At 43.4% G+C, this 13,483-nt stretch overlaps 1 protein-coding gene across 4 annotated transcripts in view; it reads right to left on the bottom strand.

Moving 5' to 3' along the window:
• The window catches only part of Rbcn-3A (rabconnectin-3 alpha), a 100,990-nt gene that overhangs the window by 33,064 nt on the left and 54,443 nt on the right, over nt 1-13,483 (bottom strand). For 3 of the 4 annotated variants that reach the window (XM_077658182.1, XM_077658183.1, XM_077658184.1), the window contains exons 37-43: nt 12,653-13,079; nt 9,770-9,987; nt 5,966-6,042; nt 5,154-5,310; nt 3,674-3,972; nt 2,621-2,749; nt 391-605 (exon numbers count right to left, since the gene is read on the bottom strand). In XM_077658182.1, coding sequence (XP_077514308.1) covers nt 391-605; nt 2,621-2,749; nt 3,674-3,972; nt 5,154-5,310; nt 5,966-6,042; nt 9,770-9,987; nt 12,653-13,079 — 1,522 coding nt within the window. Of the gene's footprint in view, nt 1-390; nt 606-2,620; nt 2,750-3,673; nt 3,973-5,153; nt 5,311-5,965; nt 6,046-9,769; nt 9,988-12,652; nt 13,080-13,483 lie in introns of all 4 variants that reach the window. The other variant, XM_077658181.1, reaches the window with a different exon arrangement.

Here is a 13,483-nt window from a genome sequence, read left to right as displayed (position 1 = left end):
CCACTGAGTGCCAGCAAGTGAAAAATTCTGCATGGTTATGCTCCATAGTTTAAGAACTAGACACTTTAAAAACATTAAACATTATATCTATGACAGTGATCTTCTTCTTTCCTCAGGCTTTTCCCAATAAGCCACTTTCTAAATGGCTTTTTTACACAATCTTCAATGTCAGAGGACTCTCATTCCAGAAGAAATAACTTTCAGAGCAGACTTTTTTTTCCTTTGGCCTTTTGAAGAAATCCAATTTTAGAAGCTCCCTCCTCTTCCACAAAAAAAAAGGATGAGAAGAAAACAAAACCTCACAACAGAGATGCTGGTCTTACAACTCCTGGTAGAGAGGTGCAACTTTTAAAGAAGAGTGCAGAAGGACCTTCATGCAGAGGGAGGTACCTGAGGCAGTCCTCGACGTCGAGCCCCCTGTTGGAGCCTTGCTGACCCTTGAGGCCAAAGCTGTCGCTGTCGCACAGTGCCTGGTAGATGCAGGCTGACAGAGAAGTGCCTAAGTCCCACAGCACAGACACTCGTGAAAAGGTGCTGGCACTAGTGGCTGCGCCAGGCGGTTCTTCCAGATCCATCACCGTCAGCAAGATGTCATGTGCCATCAGCTACACAGAACCGAAAAAAGCTCTCCTGACATTGGCGAAGAAGTTAAAGGCACACAGCTGTTTTGCTCTGAAGCTGCTACCCTCCAATCACTCTGGAACAGTAGACAGCGAACAAACATGCCAGGCTACTAAGACCGGCTAGTCGGTTCGTTACAGGTTCAGCAAAAAAAAAAAAAACAATGCAGGAGAACAAAAACAGTGAACACACAGACGCAGTTTTTCTCTGCTCAATGATGACCCCTTCCACAACAGTTGCATAACTCTATGTGTCTCACTTTCTAATTGTATATTTTAAGGTTGCCCGTCAGTGTGGCATTTGGAGTGCTCGAATGAGCACAGTTCAACAGTTCTAGCGGACCGTCTCCATCCACACAGCCTAAAAAAGAAAATCACTCTGTTGACTAACAATGCACGCAGTCCAGGTGTAGACAATTTGCTTAAGTATGTAATATTCCATGTATGACAATATGGGTTTTAGATAACGAGATTCTCTCCATGAATTAAGTGAAAAAAAAACAAAACAATTGGCAAACTGACAGAAGCCGACTGTACTATGTACTACCAATGTATTAAAGGGAATAATTGAGCCATTTTGCAAACATTCATAAGTTTACCTTTTATACACTTAAATATATATCCCCGGTCTTGCACTTAAATATTTTGCTCTTAACACAATTAAGGATGCTACAGTGCGCACCGTCACATTTACACTGATGGCTCTATCACATCCGTCTCATCAGCGATTGGCGTCTGGGTCCCGTCAACGTGCACCACAATTGCGGCGTTACTCAGTCACCGCACCTCGACTACTGCTACCAAGCTGACCGCTCTGCGAGCAGCATTCACTTACATTCTACAACAACTGCCAACAGCGTGAGTTATCTTCAGTGACTCTCGTGCTCTACTACAATCTATAAAGTCACCAGGAAGCCTTCAGGTGCCGATCGTCGATGACTTGAACAGATGCCACACCGAGGCCTGTGAGCTAGGTCACCGTGTTGTGCTGAAATGGTTACCCGCTCACTGTGGCCTTGCAGGCAACGATCACACTGACAGTGCAGCGAGGTCGGCACATGGTGACACCAGGCTCCTACCTATACCATTTTCTCGCAGTGATGGCGAGACACTTCTAGGTACAAAATCCTGGCAGATGCAACGCTCTTTGCGGAGTGATCTGCAGCGTCAATATAGACCCCTTCTTCATATCAACCCCACTTGTGATTTCCACATGTCATGCAATTTAGATAAATGTGATTGTAATTGCCTCCACCGAATTTGCCTGGACGTTGCTTCACAGAAATCCTATATACATAAAATTGGTGCATCAAGTAGCTCTCTGTGCCCCACATGTGGTGTGCCCGACGATCTTCCACACTTGATCTGTCACTGCCATCTCAACAATCATTGCAAGGCACTTTTAAGTGCTTTAGGACTCCGACAAGAAAGCCACGTGCACCTGGAGCATGTCCTTGGAACCTGGACCCTGGAGGGATGCGGCTTTGGGTGCACGCGGGACAAAAGCATTTTTAGTTTTTCTTAGAGGCACAGGTTTGGTAAACATTCTTTGACAACCGCGTGTGTGCGTGCATCCGTGCTTGTGTGTGTGTGCGCTTGATTTCACCATTCACCCCTTCTTTTTCCCTTTGCCTCTCTTTTTCACCTTCCTCTTCCCTAATCTTTCACCCTCACCTGGAGTAGCATGCCAGGCCAATAACCAGGCAGACCTCTCCTGTTTCATTAGTCTCTCTCCTCCTCCTCCTCCTATGGGGCCCTAAGGTCATTACATAGGCGGGTTACAATTACTTGGCGTACTTACATATTTAATGTGATGAGCAATCCCATATAAAGCAAAAACTTTATGCCATATGAAAGAAAAGAGTTCAAAGTTGTTCTTCGAGTAAAGTCATATTTTCATTTCCTGATGCACACTCCATACAGTGCTGGCGGAATACATTTTTTTCATTCAAGAGCACATGACAAACCATAGATGGCAGGCAGTCAGAGCCAGTACTTACCTGGAGAAGGCGAACTGGGTCGGCAACCACTGTTTTTTGGCAGGCAACACTAGCAGCCAGGAGAGGTAGAGTTGTGGGGAAGGGAAGTGGTGACAACAGCTGCTGCTGGGAACGGTCCTGCTGCAGCTCCTGTGAAGGTGGTAGTCAAATAATACGCAGCATAGATCAACTCGTCTTCCAGCATATATATGCGCTTTATTACCAAATCAGCGCTGACTGGCAGGACAGTCAGCACTTTACCGTGGAACTAAGTGGCAATATCAGTGAGAGTGCATATGCACTGAGCATTATTTTGTGCAACACTCTCCGCTAGGCTGTTCTTCTGAGCCCGACACAGCCTTTCTTTCCCTCCTACTATTACCACCATTCGTCACAATTCTGGAATGCCGCAAAGAAGTACGCAGAATGGGGTGTGTAGTACAGCCACAAAAGAAGTGCCTCAGCCTTTACCATTCTTCCTCATAGACTAGTTAGTGTCATGCAGCAAGAAAAAAAAAAGACCACACAGGCTAACAATCAGGGTTCCTATGATCCTGCTGCACTTGACCATACCACATGTCCTGGCCTAAATGTTTTCTTTACTTTTTTTTCTGTGGCCTTTCTACAATGTAATGAAAAGTGATAAGACCAGAAATGCAGTAGTAACTGTATGCACCTTATTAGAACAGCCCAGCAGAAGCAGCATGCATTAATGTGCATGTGCAATGTATCAATAATTTTGTGTCTCAATAATTTTGATTTTCCTGTCTTTATCTCTGATAATTCGTACATCCTGCTATAAAAAAGAACAAGCTGTCCATTGCATTATATTCTCTAGTGTTAATATAACAAATACTTTAATATGCTGATTAAAAAACACAGGGCTCATGCAAAAATTTTAACAAATGACAAGGAACCAGCACAAAATAAGACAAATGTCGTCTTAGTCTGTCTTCTTGGAACTTCAACAGATCAAGCATATGAAGAGCTGTGCTCATTTGAAACTGCCTGTTTTTGAGGTGCACCACTTTTCCCGCATGATGGGACATACTGCAGCGAGCATCCCTGCCTCACCTGAAGCAACAGGTTGAGTTCCATGCGCACTGCAGCCAGGCCTCCCCCATGGGCACCGTGAAGGCCCGTGTAGGAGAGCAGCGTGCGGAGCAGCGCCTCGTTGGCTTTGAGCCACAACTTGCGGCGTGCAGCACGAACCAGTTTGGCCTCAAAATCCTGTTTGTCAGCAACCAAGATGGCATGCAGAGTGGGCACGGGTGCCCCTCCCTGGCCAGAATCGGGGCCCGTGTGTGCCCTTTCTCTTCCACCAGAAGACCCATCCTCTCCTGCTGCATCAGGAAGCATGGACGTCTCGGACACTGAAAGTGAGAGAGAGAGAGAAAAGAAGAAAAAAAAATGAAAATCAAAGCAAATCTATGCAACCCTTCTTGGGATATTAAGAGTGTATGGAAGGAGTGCCCACATGACAAAGCAAAACACAAGAATCGCAATAACAGAGTTCAGTAGCAGCTGTCTTGGGTCCACATCTCACTGTACACAAAAGCAATAGACAGACCTGGTGCTCACCTGCAGCACGTCAGAAGGGCAACACAGAAAAGGAAAAGGGTCAGATACTTCAGCAACAAAAAAAAAGGAAAACCGATTAACCCAAACCCAATGGAAGTTTCCCCGTACATGCAGATCCTAGGACCGCCCATGAAAGCATGATGCACTTATGTTCTCTGTTTAGACAACACTGTGTGATCATCACTAATGGCTTGAGCCATCATGTCCCATTTAGTGTACAAAATCTAAATTCACTTTGAAGGCATGTCATACTGTAAGTAGATTGCAGGTCTGAAAACTCCCAGAGGCCTTGCTCCCCCTTGTGCCAAATGAAGTGACAACAATTGCTGTGCTGCGCTACTTATGAGAGCATCCACTGCCGCAAAACAGAACTACATGTTGCCCTCCTACTATCCTCTTTGGTGGAAGTTTTTTTTTTTTGCCAGTTTTCTCGTGAAGAAAACCTGCCTCTATGTCAAAGTGCTGGGTTTGATTCTCTATACAACCAAGAACTCACCAGCTATTTCATTGGGCCCTAGTGTCCATCAGTACTTAACATTCCCCCTGGAAACATGTTTGGGAAAGGTGTCACCTGGTCTGTAAATTTTACACAGAGCTTTGCTTTACACCTTTTCAAAGGTGCTATAACTACTTTCATGCAAAACAAACAACCCTTGCATGTTAATCCATAACTAAAGCTACTAAGCTTGAGTAACCCAAAATATAACACCACCTTGCATGCAGCACCAAGAAACAAATAATCTCTCAGAGGGAAACAAACCTCATCCAAAATATTCATTTCAAACAACTCTTTTGGAGCAAATAAGAGGTCTTAGTTCCATTTTGTTTACTGACTTTTGTATGATTACATAACAAACATAAATCTATATGTATCCCCAAAGAAATAACAAAACATGAGCCTGATCAAGGTAGGGAGATGTGACTTTGCTGCTGCCAATCGGAATAATTCCACAGCAATGAACAGGGAACCCACCAGAGGAGTTTCCAGAGGCCTGCATAGTAGCACCGTATTGGCAGAGCTCCTTGAGAGCTGCAACGCAGCGCTCAAGCCAGACGTAGAGCTGATGCCTCAGCTGGCCTCCATCCACTTCAAAGCCTGTGGCTAGTGTGCTCAGCTCTTCCATCATGATCTGCAATTCCCATGGGTACACAATAATAAATCAATTGCCAAAAGCTATTCAGTCTCTTAACCTCAAAGCAGGGGTTTATAAGACCGGGTTTTTCAGGACCTTTGGGATTCTTTCAACAATTTTAATTTGTTTAAATCAGCTTTGCACAATGTAGCTGTGTAAGACAAGAACAGATTGTTTCATCTCTTAAATGACAGCGTATTGATCTGTTTTGTAATCCCACTGTATATTTAAATTACATTTTATCATGCAAACCACTCGCTTCCTGAATTCACTGCTCTGAAGGCATGCAAAAATTCAAAAATATTAGCTAGGACTTCATAGTGGTCTCAAGGCTGGCACGAAACTAAGCCTAGCTGCAAGGCATTATCCACCACACAAAAACGTTATGCATTCGCAATCAGTACGACTATATTTTTGGCTTCACAGAGCATAAAGAACAATCCCAGCCAGTCTGACTATCACACAACAGTGTGCCAAAGCAAGTAATGCATTAGCAGCATCTAAAAAGCTCCTGAGCAAGCTCAGAGTGCGCTGGAGCCCATCAGCGAAAGAAAGCAAGTAATGTAAGTTAGTAAAATCATAGAACAATACATTGCAAACAAGGAGGCCAAGAAAGTTGCTGTTGCTCCTACAGTTTACCAGCGTAGCTCACCTTGAGGCATGCCATGAATTTCAATTGCTGTGCCATGATGTCCAGGGTCTCTATCCTATTTTGAACTTGCGCTTCTTCTGCTGAAAAACAGAGAGCAAGAGCAAATCAAGAAAAGTTATGTTACATTATTTCCAAGAGCATTGGCAGTAATTTGCTGTGCTGTTCATTAATTTCCAAAGTTATGCTAAAATATCAGACTACCAAACGCAAATGCTCCCAGCGCCAACAAGTAGTACCAAAGCTGAAACTCTGTCCTTCATATTTCTTTGCTCGCAGTTGCTAATTTGTTGATTTTGGCCGCCCCACAAATCAGTGTGAACCTCTCACAACTGCGTCATTCCACGCCAAACGTCCCAGACGTTGAGCTCAACTATCTCCAATTTGTTCAGAAAATTCATGGAAACTTATCTTAATATGCATAAAGAAAGCCTGGAATATTTTTGCCGAAAAGAAATTATTTGTGAGGTGAGGGCAGTTTGAATATTTAGAAAAGGCGAGAAACCAGGCATATCTCTATAATTAATAACAAGTTCAAATTTTTAGACAACACTTCAAAATTTTTTCATTGACATTTGCACAGATTCTGCCTTTCGATATAATTCGGAGCATACAGTTTTACATGGCATTAATATTTTTTTTTAAATCGAAAAAGTATGAAAATGCATCATTTTTGTCGTTTTGTTCCTCTGGATGTCTAGTACCTATAATAAATGTTACAGGTGATGAAACTGCATGCACCAAAGTAAAAAAAAATACTAAAGTTGCAAAAAGTGCGTTTTGAGCCAAAAATGCTCGTTAATTTCACCCTGAGCCAGTCTAAGTAAAATACAAACAATAACAGGTTTTGTAGAACGGTTTTGCCCTTCATTTCAGAAATTTTTATCGGGGTAATTTTTGTTTAAAGCGAGGAAAAAATTTTTTGAAGTTGAGCTCTTGGGCCACAAGTTGCGTCGTCTCTTAACGCCTTTTCAGCGCAGAACACGGCACCTGGCATGGCACAACACTTACGGCCAGATAACTTCATTTGCTGGTGTTTGCTGTAGTGCATTTTTAGGGCTGGAGCTAAAGAAGATATCACGCGACATTCGGTGGATGGTATGCAATAAACGAGATCGTTTTCGCTTTCGAAGTTCGAACAGACCCGCTTTGGTGCGGGGCAACCAAGAGAAGAAAAACAAGGGTATTCAACCCGCTGTCTCGCATGGACCACGAGGAGGGGTGACCAGCTGGCATGGCCGGTGTATCACAAGTAATTTATATCCGAAATGATCACAGAGAGGGCGCGCCTCGAAGCGCATGCACGTGAAGGTGTGAAGTGCACACCACTGCAACAAGTAAAGCGAGACGCTCTGGCGGTGAACGCGGCCCGCTCGCGCATAGGTGCATCGCTCGCCAGTGTAGTGGCTCATCTGCAGTTGTCGCTGGAGCATTAAAACAACAAAACGACAAAAATAATAAATTTTCATACTTTTTTCGATTTTTTAATAATATTTATGCCTTGTAAAGCTGCATGCTCCGAATTATATCGAAAGACAGAATCTGTGCAAATGTCAATAAAAAAATTTTTAGTGTTTTCTGAAAATTTGAACTTGTTATTAATTATTGAGCAGTGCCTAGTTTCTTGCCTGTTCTAAATAAATATTTAAACTGCTTTAACCTCACGAATAAATTTTTTTCGGCAAAAATATTTCAGGCTTTCATTACGCACATTACGATAAAGTTTACATGAATTTTTTTTAACAAATTGGAGATGGTTGAGCGCAACGCCTGAGACATCTGGCGTGGAATAACCCAACTACATTAGAGATGGACTGTATTTTTCACTAGGGTTGAGTGAACGTTCAAAATTTCTAATATTAATGTATTTCCTTTTCGGTTCATATTCAATTCGAGAATTTTCAAATTTTCGAAAATTTCAGTACATTCGGCAGCCCTTCAGAAAACCGACCATGGCAAAACGACGATATCTCAGAAAGTTATTTGAAGATCGAGTTTAAAATGCCAGGAAAACAGTACAAAGGTGTCCTTCTTCAATGTTTTTGGCCGCCCCAAAAATCAGTGTGAACCTCTCACAACTACATTAGAGGGGGACTATATTTTTCACTGAATTTTCGTTATGAATTTTCAAAATTCATAACAGTATAAATATATTTCCTTTTCAGTTCATATTCAATTCGAGAAATGAATATTCGAGAATTTCCAAATTTTCAAAAATTTCCGTGCATTCGGCAGCAACTGAATACCGTGCAGAACTTCAGAAAACCGACACATGGCAAAACCACAATATCTAAGAAAATTATTTCAAGACTGAGTTTAAATGCCAGGAAGACTGTACAAAGATGTCCTTTTCGCTCAGTTCTGCGACGTTTATCACGAGGAGCGCTTAGACCTCGTGCAAAATTCCACAAGTGGGCTTTCCCACACGTCCACGTGAAAAGAACAAGATGGCCAAGCACTAGCTTAGAATGATTGCAATGCGAAAGCTTATGGTTTCTTGCTTTAACCTTCCGCAATGTTTTTGATACTTAATGCCTACACCTATGTCACTCAACCTCTCGCATTCAAAGTTCTAACATGAGCTCCGCCATCCTGATCAGGTTAACTAACTTATGCGGGAAGGCCCACTTGAGGAATTTCACGTAGGGCTCCCAAAAGAAACGGGTGGAGGGGCTAACTGAGGTGGACCGGGGGGCAAGTGGTCTTGTAAAGATCCATAGCCTGCGCACCTATAACGTGGAAGTAATGGAAGGTGCAACAATGATCGGAGGACCCTGTCGCAAGGCCGGACAATAGCTTGCTGCATGGTTTCGGTTTCTGAGCTGCGCTGCCAGGCCGCTGCTATCAATCACGCATTCACCAGCCGTCCAAACACAGGTATGCCGACTGGCGCACCATCTGGTCATTTTTTTTGCTTGCTTTAGAGGCAGCCTCACCTTTTCCAATGCCAATGTGAGCTCCCCTCTCTTACATTTGCATTCTCGTTGAAACTGCATGCACGTCACGATACAAGCTGTTCAGTGTTAGCGCGACAGCACCTTCAATGCATTTTCGTCAGTTTTAAATTATCCAGTTGGGGGGGGAGGCTTCAGTAGCTCAATCTTCAGATAATTTGGGCATTTCTTACAGTCTCTTGAAGTCCTAATTAATGGTGTTTTACTGCCCAGCATGTTATTTTTAGCTGCCAGTTGTGTCCATTCAAGGAGTTCATTTGCTCATTCATACAGGTTGTATACTATTATGCTGCCTAATCAAGCAGTACATACACATTTCTTTGCATGCCATTTTTTTTTTTCTAGTGCTGAGTCGGCCTGGTTTTGTTTAATTTCAGTTGCAAAAACCGGCCACTGTTTTGAAAAAGTAAGGGCAACAGCATTTGCCTACTTATCTTTTCCTGAAAACTTTTTTTCATACTGAGCAGATATTCGATAGTCGAAGGCTTTTTTTCCCCATATTTGTATTCAATTCGTATTCTAAAATTCCAATGTTCGCACGTCCCTACTTTCCACTTCTTTTCCAGACTGTCCCTCTACCTCTTTCAACATGTGCTGTTTAAAATGCAGTTGCACTAAAAGAAATGCTACAAAAGCCAGTATGCGGCAGAGTAGTTATTTTTCATTAATACTTCCCACAGACAATAGCAAAAAGCTGCAAACAAAAAACTGCACTCCAAAAAAAAAACAGCCATTCTGGCTAGTTTGGTTGCTAAGAGCTTTCCAAAAGCAGCAAAGCTTTTAGTGGTCCCTTTGCAAGCAGCCGATGAGGCATACAACTTGCTGCGACTGAGTTGCACTGCTTTGCACTTGCCTTCATCTTGCTGTTTTGAGTCACCACCCTTGGCACCCTCTTTGTCGACAGACAGCCCAGGCTGACTCCAGTCAAAGGAATCTGCCTTGTTGGACACAGCTGTGGTCAGTGGCTGACTCCAGTCGAAGTCTTCCGCTTTCTGCTTGGGTGGACCCGTGCTAAGAGGCTGGCTCCAATCGAAGTCCTCTGCCTTTTCTGGAGCCTTTGTTAGAGGTTGGCTAGAGAGGCAAGACGTTCACATAAATATGGCAGCTTTGCATAATGAAAATATGCACCACATACGAGGCATGGCAACAGCGACATGAGGAAAGACTTGAGGTGACAAAATTAAAAAAAGGTTGGATGCACAGATGTTGGTTAATCAAACAATGCTTTCGCCTTTATTCTAATGTCCAATTTCGCAAAATCCGTGCCCTATAAGAGTGGGCAAAAAATTAAAAAAAAGAGACAATTACATTAATAACATTTTGTCTATATATCCATATATAATGCAACTGATGCCCTGAGTTTTATTTTTTGGGGAAAAATGATTGCTATAGTCGGATACAACTCAAGAACGCAGCAGCTTTTCCCCGTCAAGGGGCCTCTTTCCAGCCAATGATGTCTGCTGATTCTCATTGCACTGCTAGCGTGACAATGCAGGGAGCGGCATTACAATGGAGAGAGGGGTCTATCCCCGCCCACAGAGGGAAGGGATCATCCCCTTTCGTCTACCACACCCTGCTCTGGCACACTAGCAGGGTCTTGAGAATCGGCTGACACCACTGGCTGGAAGGGGGTCCTTTGATGGCGGAAAAGCCGCTGTGTTCTTCAGTTGTAACCGACTACAGATAGAAACTTAGGATCAATTTATGCACTGTTCAGCATGTTTAGATTAATAAAGATTTTTTGTAGTAATCAAGCTCGTCGTACACCAATCGGTGCAACAAGAACCAGACAGGCGCAGCTCATTCTAATCTGTCCAACGTGTAGTCTCATCATGACAGACACCAGATGGCTTATTTGTAACACCAATAATAAAAATGTGCTTATAATGTACAGCAGTCAGTATCAGGCACTTGGAAATTATGTTTTCTAGTGCCCTTCATTTCTTCCACACACTCAAATCAGATGTCGTGCAACATAAGAGAACAAAGTGAATCCATAGCACATTTAGAACAGCAACAGAGGGTCAGGATCACTTTAGTTAAATTTTCTAACATGTTTAGGACATATTTAAATGAGTACTTACAAATACTGTAGTTAAAACCCCAAACCTACTACGGCAGAAAATTGAGATCAAAGAATCTGTGAAATTCTGCTAGAGAATCAAATAATACTTCATAAGGCACCTTATGATATACAGTGCAGCCTTGTTATAGCGAACAAGTAAAAAATAGTAAATAGTTCGCTATAGCTGAAATTTGAAATTAAAATTTCAACAGAAACGCGCCCACCAGCGAGTCAATTTAGTTATTGAAAAGACAGCAGTTCTGGCGATCCTTACTGGAGAAACGGAGAAACATTTTTCCAGTTTTTGACAGCGTTTCGAAGGCGCTCGCAGCTATTCCGAAGACTGCAAAAAGCCAAGCGCAAGTTGGGTCGGCTTCCCCACATTACAGCCGTGTCGCATAGAAAGCAGTCCGTCAGAGCGAAAGCTATCGCCGTTTTTACCACCTTCACGACAGAAGACATGAGTGCAGGATTGTTACTGCAAGCTTACAACCACCTGCGTTGCTACTTCCATGGCGCTGTCAACACATGCCAGAGGCGTGAACGCGTGCTGACTGCCAGACTGCAACCCTACACGCCGCTGGTGGCGAGAGCGAGATAAAAGTGCAAACCTTTGCGCGAACGCTTGCCGCATCACACCAATCACGTGTGTGGTGCAGCGAAGCCTGCCACCTGCCGTCCAAACGGGCACAGTTTGGCGCTGGGGAGTTCAATACATCCATATCATGGCCAACCGCATTCGATATATGAAGTAAAAAATTGCATGCGTTTGTCAAAAATTTTTATGAAGAGTTCGATATAGGCAATATTTCGTAATATCCGTGTTCGCTACATCGCAAGTGTGACTGTATTTGGAACCAAGGTATGAATATAGTGCAACGAGCTTTTTAAGGTAGGTAAAGTGACTTTCGCCATGAGGCTCAAAAGCAGCTTGCAGAAGCCAGCTTTTTAATGACCTTGGGGCAAAGCGCGCGGCGTGCAACTGCACAGAAGGAGGTGGCAATGAATATGGAAAGAAGGTGGTGCAGATCATTGAGAAAGAGTAGCCACTGAAAAAGTTTAATGGAATAGGAAAACCAAAGAAGGGCTAATGGGAGCAGGAATGGGCAGCTCAAAGAACCAAGTAGCAGCTGCTGCTGCGTGGGAAGCTGCTTGCATTAAAATATTAAAAATTTGGCATCTCTCAATTGTGGCGCTTGCATCTGGTCGATATATCAGCTGCTTCCACATTTTAGCGTGTTGTCTGCGCTTTTCTTCAGGGGCCCTCGGCTATGGCTGGTCTGAAGAGTTTGAGACTGCATTGTAATCATAATAACATTAATTGAGTAATATATGTCATTCATACTGATGTTCACAGCACCAACAGCATTAAAAAAAGAGAATGTTACTGCCAATATGCAATTCCACGATACATTCTTAAATCAGCAGTTTTTCGTGGAATTGCGGTCAACCAGAGGCCTTAACTATAGTTGGCTACAAGTCTCACAAGGGACCAGATTAACAGAATTCCCTTTGTGGAATAGTTTCATAGGACCTTAACTAACTCGACAAAAACAAACACAAATCACTCACTTGCAAATTACTTTGTGCAACAATGAAGACTACAGATATTCATATCAGCAGTTTGAATGGCTGCACTCCCCCTGTTCCTGAAAGGTGCAAGATTCTCACCTCCAGTCAAATTCTTCTGCCTTCTGTGGCAAGGGCCCGTTGCTGACAATCCCCAATGGAGCTGCCGCATCTGTGCTGTCTCGCCTTTTGGCAGGAGAGCCTTCCTCGGCAGTGACACTTCCATTGTCGTCGAGAATGCAATTCGGCAGTCGTGACAGCACCTCCAGTGCAAGGGGAGGGCAACCCGCCCGGAAGTGTGCATGGCTCGTTGTGAAGAAGAGCCGTCGCTCTAGAGGTGTGATGGTGTCGCTGCTTGTCGCGCCTCCTGGTGTCAGCGTCTTAGACATTGCATTGCCTCCCTTGAAGCCAGACAGCAGCACTGCCCGGCCATGCTTGCGGCGCACACTCAAGGATTTCGCCAGGTGGCGCCGCACCACCAGAGGATGTGTGCGTAGGTACAGGTAAAAGTTGAACACTCCCGGGTCCGCTGCACCAAAAACATTGTGAACATTTAGAAGTGTAAAAAAAAAAAATTCACCCAGTCGGTGGATTTTCACAAAATCAAAGATTATATATATGCTAGACACAAAGTGGCCATTAGCAAAGCCTGCAAACCAAGTTCATTTTATACAAGACATTAAAATGCTGGCTGTCTTTTCAGTAACGAATAGCGACGCTTGTTTCAAAGAGCCGCTTCCTCATCAGCTGTCTGCAGCTCAATTTAGAGTTAAGCATACTTAAAACAAGCAGCTGTTAGAGAAAAATTGTTTATCACCCAATTTCATAATAGATGGCCTGAGCATAATAACATCCCAGATTCCTATTAGGCTGATCTGCACAACGTATTTTAATATGATGCACATACATTACTGCTTTCCTGGAAAAATCTTG

This window comes from Amblyomma americanum, chromosome 3, assembly GCF_052857255.1.
Source record: "Amblyomma americanum isolate KBUSLIRL-KWMA chromosome 3, ASM5285725v1, whole genome shotgun sequence".
Classification (NCBI taxonomy): Eukaryota; Metazoa; Arthropoda; class Arachnida; order Ixodida; family Ixodidae; genus Amblyomma; species Amblyomma americanum.
This window is presented reverse-complemented; position numbering and strand designations above follow the sequence as displayed.